This window comes from Hyalella azteca, unplaced genomic scaffold, assembly GCF_000764305.2.
Source record: "Hyalella azteca isolate HAZT.00-mixed unplaced genomic scaffold, Hazt_2.0.2 contig5541, whole genome shotgun sequence".
Lineage (NCBI taxonomy): Eukaryota > Metazoa > Arthropoda > Malacostraca > Amphipoda > Hyalellidae > Hyalella > Hyalella azteca.
The window spans coordinates 1-11,200 of record NW_025935727.1 but is presented as its reverse complement, the minus strand read 5'-3'; the positions used below and the strand labels follow the sequence as shown (position 1 = coordinate 11,200).

Below are 11,200 nucleotides of genomic sequence, written 5' to 3'. Positions count from 1 at the left end.
GTTTTCTCACCTAAATAGAATAACATGGATTATAAGCGAATGAGTGCGGAAGTAAGTTTCTTTATGAGAACATAATTTTTTTAGAAACTAATTTGTCCCTCAGATTTGCAAGGAAATCAAAACAGGAGTGACCAATTGATCGGAGCAGATAAATTTAGAAGATTTGATCTTGATTTGCGTCCCTAAATATCAGTTAATTACATTTGGAGTTGAAATGCTCACGACCGTTGCCCAAGTGCATTTGGCTTTTCATACCTTCCCTGATATATAACATTGAAATAAAATATATATATTGAATGCGAAATAACTAGTGCGCTTTCGCGTACAATTTGAAGGGAATTGCTTAACTCAAGCGATATTACAACGACATTCTGAATATTAAAGGATATGAATTACAAACTCCTGAAATTTTCCTGCGCCCATACGACAAATGCAACAACACATGCATCATCATTCATCATCTAGCGAAACGAGCGAAGACGGAGGCCAGATTAAAGCCAAATCAATTTGTTGGCATTGCCTTCCAATTATACAAGAAGACGGATATTCTATTAGGTATTTTATCACTCAAGACAGCACGATGTCTCTGTGTTTTTAGATGTTCATCACTCATGACAACACAATGTTTTTAGATGCCGGAACTGTTCAGCCTCAGTATTTTCAGAATCTTTCCAACGAAACCAAATTGTTTCATCGACGATTAAATTTGTTCGATAGTGAAAAGCAGGATGGCTTTGGAAAATACTCGAAGATCTGAAAAAAAAGTAACAGAGCGACCGTTTTTCTCGTCAGTATTTTGCATTTACACATTTTTAAAGCTTTGTTTAATATTGTTCTTCATTGTAACCATTTCAATATACGTGTGCTATTGATGATACATGGTGTATTTTGGTATGAAGCGAGGACAAGAATTTTACTTAAACAAGGAATTAGTAGAAATAACTTGAACATCTTGTGAAAATTTAGCTTTTTTTCCGTAAATGTTTCGGATACCAATTTGGTTGCATGTTTTATCAAATAATTACGAGCTTGTAAATCTACAAATAAATGAATTATGAACTAATCCAGCCAAGGAAATTGATTCGCTCACATGCACGCTTGTGAATGCAACAATTCAGGCCATAGGATATTGGCAGTAGAATGCAGCAACATGGCTATAGGATATTGGCAGTACGAATGCAGCAACATGGCTATAGGATATTAGCAGTACGAATGCAGCAACATGGCTATAGGATATTGGCAGTACGAATGCAGCAACATGGCTATAGGATATTGGCTGTACGAATGCAGCAACATGGCTATAGGTGCTTATACACAGGGCTATTAGTAACGTATATTGGTTGCGTCTACTACCGTTTTGCAGGTTGCGAGCCTATACACTAGTATACTGTTTTCGGTATACTGCGCCCCGCAGCGCCCGCGTCAGTGCGACGTTGGGTGTTGTCGAGCGAGGTGGTACTTGGTGGATTTCATGGAACGTAAGCGTAATAACGAGTTTGAGGAGGCGTTCGAGGAAGCTGTTGGTGGCATCGTTGAGGCTCTTGCCGATGAGGTGAAAGACTTTGTAGATCGGCGGCGTAGAGTGTGGGTGAGGGACTGGATTGGTCGAAGAGATAACTTTGGAGCATCATCTTCTTTGTTTCGCGAACTTTCGGCAGAAGATCCCATGGCATATAAAAGACACTTGAGAATGAGTACCGACCAATTCAATGAGCTTCTCAGCATAATTCAGCCACAAATAACCAAGAAAGATACTGCAATGAGGAATGCTATCACTCCCAAAGAAAAACTTGAGGTTACACTGCGCTATTTAGCTACCGGTGATAGCTTCCAATCCCTAGAGTTATTGTTTCGCATTTCAGCCACCACAATTTCAAGATTTATTCCCGAAGTTCTGCAATCAATCATAAGTGGATTACAGCAATACTTGCAGGTAAGTTATTAGCGCATTCCTATGCTCATACATGGGAAAATTTAAAAGCGTGAAGCCATCTGTTATCGTTGCGTCTTTAAAAATGATAATTGTGTCAAAGGCTTGCGATTAAATAAGTATATAATTATAAAGCATGAAATAATGAGCTCCATGAATGAAATTAATTTATGTGATAATTATGTTCCAATATTAAGGTTTCACCGTTACAATCTTAACTATAAGCAAATGGATTTTATAGATTTATAATATATTCCAAATAATCACATACAAAATATTTACATTAAGGTAAAAGGAGAGATAAATAATTTTTGGTCTAATATTATATTTTAGACAAAATTTCATACAACCGGGACGATTCCTTTACCTAACAATCTCAATTCAATTACTAATTATTGATAAGCTACTGAAAATCAATGATGTCATCGATTGTCAAGACATTGGAATCCATGTTGTTAGGGCATTCCTCTTCACTTGACTGGTACGACGATGTACTTCCGAGTGGTGATGTTGAAATAATATTGACAGGTGACTGTAACAGGTTTTTCAGCATTTCTTTGCTGATAAGGCTCTGAATCTGTTCCTGCAACATTACGAAGCTTCTGAAAGGAAGTTGCCTCAATTGAAGAGAAATATGATGAGCAAATGCTTCGTATTGATCCAATGTTTGGTTTGAAGACGAAGGTTTACATGTCGAAGCAATATTCTGTAGTTTGTCGATGGCCTTCTCAACTTTCGAAAATTTTGTAATTCTTCTCTTCTTGGCCGCTGGCGTCGCAAATTGGTGCTTTGGCGCTGACGTTCCTGCTTCATTTTCTGTACTGTTGAACGGAGGGCCATCATCATGCAGACATTCGTTAACTTCGCCTTGTTGATCTTCTAGGGTATCAGCTTCTGGTTGAATTCCGTCATCAGCTTCTTCAGGGCCGCATTTCTGAAAATAAATCCAAATGTAAAATTAAACAACTCTATGCAATAGTTTAAATCTCAAGTATCTGTATTAAATTTACGACATAACTAACTTCTATGTATTGCTATTGCTGCAGGTACCTCAAAATATGGCCGAATGGAAGGAAATACAGAGAAACTTTGAAATCAAATGGAATTTTCCACATTGCTGTGGTGCATTGGATGGCAAGCACGTTGCCATCAAACGACCTCCTGGAAGTTGTGCAGAATTTTACAACTACAAAGGAGGATACAGCATAATACTGCTGGCTCTGGCGGATGCTGATTGCAAGTTCATCTATGTTGATGTGGGCACAAATGGACGCGCTAATGATGGAAGCGTGTTCACGCTGTCTACTTTGAAAAGTGCTCTTGACAACAACAGCCTGAATTTGCCTCCTGACTACATTATTGTAGCAGACGATGCATTTCCCTTGTCAAATAATCTAATGAAGCCCTTCTCAAGAAAAAACTTGTCCCTAGAAGAACGCATATTCAACTATCGCTTATCAAGAGCAAGAAGAGTTGTTGAAAACGCGTTCGGAATATTAGCAGCTCGATTTCGAATATTTCGAAAAGAAATCGAAGTTGAAGTCTCGACAGTTGACCTAATCGTGCAAGCTGCATGCACTATTCACAACTGGTTGCGCACAGTATCGCCAGCTACATACTTCGAAAAAGGATGGGCCGATTTCGAAGACACCGAAACAGGAGTGTTGCATCAAGGACTGTGGCGTACAGCAGCAATCGAGCTACCATCCCTAAAAAGTACTCGTGCAGCGAACCCCCACTCCAAAAAAGCATCAGAAAGAAGGAATGAACTGGCTGCCTACTTCAACAATGAAGGAAAAGTTCCTTGGCAAATGAAGGCAATCGGAATGTAACATGTTCAGAGTAAAATTAAATTAAAAATTCAATATCTTGCCAACACTAATCTACGGATTTGTAATATTTTCATTCATCATAAGCAATGCATTATAAATTCTCTGCTGAAATCTTAAATAATTTAAATGCAATAAAGAAATTTCACCTTACATACCTGAATTTACATTTTTATTATCCTGACACAATTTGTGGTTAATTTTCTGCAAGTAATTGTTACTTATTTGGAATAGGTTTACTTACCAGATTAGATTGCGATTGTCGCGTGACGACAACGTCGTTCAGAAAAGAATCAGCCGTTTTAAACCAAAGTAGTTTGGGCGTGTAAACGTCGTCTGTACCAGCTCCGCTTGCTTTCGAAGAGATCACCTTCGTCAATTCATTTTTGTACGTTAATCGTATATTTCTAATTCTAGCCCTTAAAAATGTAATATCAGGTACAACCAAACCTTGACAAATAAGGTCTTCTTTTAGTTTCAAAAGATTAGTCTCTCTCTTGGTTTTGTTAGAATAGTCCTCATGGCGTATATTCCAAAGCAACTCATACTTATGGAACGTCTCCAAAAACAATACAATATCGTCCGGACTCCACTTCACGTTCTTATTAGAGCTGTCGTTTGAACAGGACATGCTCGGATGACTAAAGTCACTTATAGCACAATCAAGACGAGAGTCGAGAGCAACGCAGTTGTGCACAGTCCGAAAGCAGAGTAGCTACTGAGCCCACTAGAACAACTTCCGTTGCCTGCACCAGCTAGTTGCCTCTGAACACGTCAACCTTCACAAATTTTAGTAACCTCACCAAGTAAACGCAACCAATATACGTTACTAATAGCCCTGTGTATAAGCACCTTAACGCAACCAATATACGTTACTAATAGCCCTGTGTATAAGCACCTTAAAGGATATTGGCTGTACGAATGCAGCAACATGGCTATAGGATATTGGCAACACGAATGCAGCAACATGGCTATAGGATATTGGCTGTACGAATGCAGCAACATGGCATTAGGATATTGACAACACGAATGCAGCAATATGGCTATAGGATATTGGCAATACGAATGCAACTCCATGCTATTAGGCTAGCATGTGCTTTACAATTCGCTCATAAACTTGCAATAATTGACCCGAATATTGGCAGCCTGTTAATAATAATTGAGCACACAGTCGCGATAAGAGCACCGCGAATCCGTGCGTCAACATCGCAACGAACATATGTGCTTTAAGAGGCTCGCTGCCATGTATATAGGTCCTCTTTTGTTCTTCGAGAACATAATCATATTGTTTTATCAATAATAATAGTAATGATAATAAAAATATTAATAATAATTATAATAATAATGGTAGTAAAATTATATTAATAGTAATAATAATAAACAATAATTAAGAGGCACAGTTTAGTGATTCGTCTTCGAGCAGTGATCGGTCGTGCACAAATGACACTTAATTGATCAGAGTCGCATAATTGATAGCAACAAAAAAATTAGATCCGAGTACAAATTGAAAACAAACTTTTCGTTTAGTTTATAGCGATTTTTGAAAGTCACATACACATATTTTTGGGGCATTGATTTGTTTAACTCTTCTCACGTTCTGTTTTGTTAGCGCTAAATATTCCAATGGGAATCGAAGAGTTATATTGGTCATCCTTTTATTCAAATAATCCTGCATGTGAATGACTTAATTTGGTCACGAAAGGGATTACGTAATTGATGCTGAATTTTGGGGTTAGAGTAAAATTCTAATTCATGTGTATTATTAAAATGCATCGTATCAATACGTAACTATTTAAATAGATTGAATATTATAATAAAGGAAAATCTAGTCACTGGCAAGATAATATTTCAAAATGCATGCAGTAATAGCAGATCTATTTTGCACGCATGAAACTTCATATCTTCAGGAATCATTTTCTTTTTCATCAATACGTCAGATATTTTTAAGAGATGAATATTAAAAAACATTGAATTCTCGGAAGCCCCTCGGTCGATCCAGTGATAATTTCTATTAACGTAATTCGGAATGAATTCAAAAGCCAATTTTGTCAAAATAATAACGCTCAGTGGATTTTTGGACTGAGAATTAAATAATTTTCCTGTTTGTTGTTACANAATTTTGTGAGAAAGTTTTTATTCTGTACACAATCAAATTTGAAAATGACTATATAATTGACGTAGTCAACAGCATGATATTCATCCATGCAAGGAGGAGCTGAAAATGATAAGAATAAATAAGTTCATCATTAGGAAGACTGAAACCATATATACATTATAGGATGAGCTGTGCTGCCGCGATATTGTGTTCGCCAGATCGACCGAATGCAGCAAAAGGAAACTGTCAGGACGTCTCTCATTATTGTGAGCTCATGATCATTAACTGGCAAGAAACGTAAAGTAGTACGTCTGAGCAAAAATATAATAAATTCCAGCCAAAAATGGCCGTCATACATTGCGCAGTTCCATGATAGCGAATCGCATGAAGTTAGAACGTTATAAAATATTATCTTAATGCCTTTCTAGTCAAATCACATGATGTTGAGAAGGGAAGGGGGTGATTCATTTTAATCGTTATCGTCGCTCTCAAGCCTGTACATATAGCGAATCAGTTAAAGGCGCATGCAAAGATGAGGTATCATGATCACACATAACACCACTCAGCAAGCTGCAAATTTTTATTAAATATTGTATATTGGTTACGACCGCTTCAAAGACGGCTCAATAAAATGTATGTTAGGATTTTATTTTTATTCGTATTGCAGATTTCTCACTATTACATAACTTTGAGTACGAGAAAGTAAAATTCTGGCTGGTTTTATTCCCCAATTCGATCTTTAAAACGAAAATTTTCATCCAATTCCAATTTACTATTCGAGTCTCCCTACACCAATTCCATAATCCAGTATCGGACTTATTTTCACTCAGAACCTGCAAATCGAGATGCCATTCATTTAAAAAATCCACCTGTCAATATCCGGCATAGAATCATCTAGCGACAAGAGTTTCCTGTTGTCAAGGCGAATTTTCTGACGACGGAAGGGAAACTCGTGCAAACAGATCGCGTCTAACTTGAGTGCTGAGACTCGATCAAGCTACAATAGGACTATTATATTAGTAATATTATTGTATTGGTATTTCTTGAATATTGTATTAGTAATATTGTATTAGTTTATTACTCGATACTGGATTACTTGTACTACTACTTGTATTAGTAATATTGTATTGGTAATATTATTGTAATATTATTATTTTGACGGAAGGGAAACTCATGAAAACAGAGCGCGTCTAACGTGAGTGCTGTGACTCGCTCATGCTACTAGGACTATAGTATTAGTAATATCATTGTATTGGTATATTCTCGAAAATTGTATTAGTAATATTGTATTCGTTTATTACTCGATACTGGATTACTTGTACTATTACTTGTATTGGTAATATTATTGTAATATTATTATTTTGACGGAAGGGAAACTCATGAAAACAGATCGCGTCTAACGTGAGTACCCAGACTCGCTCAAGCTACTATAGGACTATTGTATTAGAAGTGACCAGACAATTTAGCTCCGAGTTTAAAATGTCTACAAACTTTTCGTTCAGTTTGTAGCGACTTTTGATAGTCACAGACCCTTGTTTTTTGGGGTATTGATATGTTTAACTCTTCTCCTGTTCTATTTCGTGAGCGCTAATTGTCGAATATCATTAATTAATTTTTTGTTTTCGGGAGAGGTAAATTTTATTTGCTGAATGCATACCCTGCCTCAGAATTTTTTTTTTTTTTACTTGGGAACTTTAGGTTGATTGCGCTGATTGGTACAAGACACGCAATTTTTCAGTATCTCTAATGCAAGTAAAAGCTTTCAAATAGTTATCAAGAAAATGCAAAGAATAAATTTTAAAACCTTTTCTTGCTTTTTCCGACATCAAATAGTTTCAAATTCATTCTTGCTCTTGATTATATTTCTTTATTTAATTTTGAGTCGAAGAAAGAATGTAATAAATGAGGGCGCATCTCACTTTTTTTCGAGTAATTGTGCAACCGACAATGGATATCTCAAAATAAAGAACCAGTCCCGCTATCCAGACGATAGCTGAACTTTAATTACCTGATCGCGTGAATGCATACGCAAAGCATTGTAAGAACTTGCATGGCATTTCTCGTGCATTGTAACTGTCCAAGAGACTGCAAGCGAAGCGATCTTGTAGGTCCTACATGAAAAAGAAATCCTACGACGAGACCAAAACAATCACCACCAGATCTGAAAACTTTTATCGTAAAATTTAGATTGTTTCAAAAACAATTACTAATTACTTTCATTTTTGGGGAATACAAGAATTATATTATAAATTCTGAAATCTTTGATTTACTGAGTAATCCGATACTACATCGCTTTTTGGTCTAATGCGACTTGTTACGACTTTAGTCTAATTACGCAACTAAATGTGTTATTATACGTTATTGTACATAATAGCAATATTGATGCTATTTAACAAACATATTTAGATGCATTTTAATCTGAAAACCATAAATTCTTACATTACCTACAAGTGAACCCTTCGTATAGCAGAAAGGAACGGCCGTTCTTTCAAAATATAGAAAGAAAAACCGAACATAATAAGTTTATAGGGTCCCGTCTAGCAACAACACCATTGTTGACTCAATTACGAAACTATTTGATTCAAGTTTTAGCCAATACGGTTCAACAGGACGCTTAGAATGCAGTTTTGGGTCAAAATAATGTTACTTTGATTTGATAATTAAATTAATATCATTTCAGTTTATAATTTTTTGCCATTTAAATGACGGTAGATGACGTCTCTTCTGACGTCGTCCTCACGCTCCATTGGGCTCTACATTTGACCCAATTTGGCAGAATTCAACCAACATAAGAAATTAAATCTGTTTGAGACTCTGTAATGATAGGACTATACCTCGACACGCACGGCCATACATTTTCGTCAAAAATCCTGCTAGTAGCATTGAGTTGGTAAATTTGTTGGTGTAAGTGTACATGTATTTTTAGCATAGTACTTAGTACATGCACCTATGATAGCCGGAGTCCTTGTAGCAGAGAGACAATATAAGTGTCTGTACCTGTGTGTGATTGTACCGGCACTATGTGTTCGTATCAGGATGCATGTGGAGAGTGCATGCTGCTAACAAAATGCATGTAAAAATGTTTTTGACAGAGAGATAATAACAGAGTCCATGCGTTAAATTACCTTAAATGAGCAGAGTACTGAACTCTGAGTACTGCACTCTTCTGACATAGAATGGTTTTAACAGATTTCTCAGAATACAATACATTGTAGACAGTGCTTGAGACGGTGTTTTCATTATGGTTAGGAATTCAATATTGAATAAAAGTTTTTTTATCGGAATGTTTGTAAGTGTACAAGTGAGTAGAATTATTCGTCTTTTTCAAAAGTTTTCTGAGAAAAGAGCGAACAATAAATCGAGTTACCAGAAAAGTTTACGGAAAAGAATTGCATAAAATAGAGGACTCATAATATAATGCAAGTATGCTATATAGTGTCCTGATCATAGTAGTATAATTAGAGTGCTGGCTACGACCTAAACATTCTCAGGGCTGCCGAGGGAATATATTCTGCAGTTCTTTCTCAGAAGCGCCTGGCAACTGCCCGCTATTTACATATTCTTTCAACAAAATTCTTGCAACGGAGCCCCCTTGAGAGTGCATTTGCTAGAGACTTCCTGCTACTGAATTCTGAATTAAGAGTCCACAAAAAGATATCTCGCAGAACATTTGCAAAAAGCACCTGGAAAAAACCCATTACGCAACACGGTTTTTTTTTTTGCAGAGCTAAATAGTGAGGTCTTGCTTGAATATTCGAAGGATACTCTCTATTCTCTTTGTAAAAAACGTTAAAAATCCACTATAGGTACGAAACTTTGGCTTCGATCGACCACATATTAACTGATCGCACGAGGCACCAACATAAACAAATAAGTGTATAAAAAAAATTAGCGATCTAGTTTTGGGTGAAAATTAGATCGGCATCGCTCAGTCTACGATTGTCGCAGGCACAATAACGTAATTGTAAGCTGACTTCGATTTTAATGTCAAGAAACACTGTAATGAAAATGTAAGAAAGATTGAAATGAAAATAGAACACGTTGGATGGGGGCAAAGAGAGTCTTCACCAACCATTTGCTACCTAGTGTATTTTAAAATTGAGTTAAATCAAGCAATATTGTTATAAAAATTAGGTTGTTCAAATAGACTTCAAAAAGTTTGCTCTGTATACGCAAGAGAAGAGCCGTGTGAAGAAGAAGCTTAATATCTCCACACCGGAAGTAAATAAATATGTTTACAGGAACTCGGGTTAAAATTTGCGCTCATTATTAGGCAGTAATAAAAGATTCTTAGTTGAGAAGCGTCATTGTAGCTCTATGGGAATAAAAGGTCAAGTAAATAAATTCTCATCTTAAATAAAAAACTCAACTTTTTAATTCTATGATCATTGAAATCTTTATGTCTTGAACAAAAAAATTAATGGAAAATAAAATAAATTGCCATTCTTTCATGATGTTATTCCTATCATAGCATGTAGTCATGCAGTTATAGAACAGCCTCGTGGTATATCAGAAATGGACGGCGAAAAATCAATCTTGGTGTTAACGATGGAAACGCGAACATTTCATGGAATCTATATATTCATTTACCAGTGGATCTCGAGAATCCAACTGCGAAACGCGTGATCAACCACAGTTTACATCCAAGTCGTTTTCAACATTGACGTGTCATTGCCGCTCAGCAGTGAACCTGACCATGAACCGTTACGACCCTTATTTTTACCTTGAGTTACCCATTGTGTCAAAAAAGTTGTCGCTGGATATCTATTTAAATAAGTATAGATCCAGTCGATTCTTGCACGTCACTCACCCGTCTTCCCGATCTCGTCGTCGCTTTCACGAGAATTTTAACGAGATCGGTGGCTGAATGCGTAAGCGAGTCTCGGTTGCGAAGCGTTACAAGGCACGAAAAGGAAAGGAATCGGCGACAGGCCACAGCAGGCCTACGCTTCAGCGCCGAGATCACTATGTTATGTTATATTATGTTATGTTATGTTATGTTATGTTATGTTATGTTACGTCACAGCAACCCTAAGCTCTCGATTCCGAGCCCATCCTGGCCATCAGAGTTTTTCCATGAAACAATAATGTTGTCTTCGGGATTTTTTAATTATCATGCATGCCCTTTTATGCTAAATTTTAAGTTTGTAAGGAACGAGGGAGAATTGCGAGTATATTTAGAGTTGGAGCTGGTTGGAAAGTAGATGAAGGTGATATTAAATTGTGATGGGATGTGAAATTGGAGATGATGTTTGAAAATTTTCATGTAGTTGTGCTAAATCAAGCTGCCTCGATGCTTCTTGCTTGACAGAACCAATGTTTTTCTGAAGGTTTTTAGAATGTAGT

General features: G+C 36.6%; 2 protein-coding genes across 2 annotated transcripts; one reads left to right on the top strand and one right to left on the bottom strand.

Annotated features, from left to right (window-relative positions):
- Positions 1-1,345: 1,345 nt before the first annotated feature.
- On the top strand, positions 1,346-3,860 carry LOC108672019. The gene is made up of 2 exons (XM_018159632.2): positions 1,346-1,933; positions 2,977-3,860. Exons 1-2 carry the CDS (start codon positions 1,472-1,474, stop codon positions 3,760-3,762), a joined length of 1,248 nt encoding a protein of 415 aa, XP_018015121.1. The 5' UTR covers positions 1,346-1,471; the 3' UTR covers positions 3,763-3,860.
- LOC108672020 lies at positions 2,236-4,629 on the bottom strand. Its single transcript, XM_018159633.2, has 2 exons — positions 4,004-4,629; positions 2,236-2,864 (listed from the first exon to the last, which is right to left on the bottom strand). Exons 1-2 carry the CDS (start codon positions 4,388-4,390, stop codon positions 2,334-2,336), a joined length of 918 nt encoding a protein of 305 aa, XP_018015122.1. The 5' UTR covers positions 4,391-4,629; the 3' UTR covers positions 2,236-2,333.
- Positions 4,630-11,200: the final 6,571 nt, after the last annotated feature.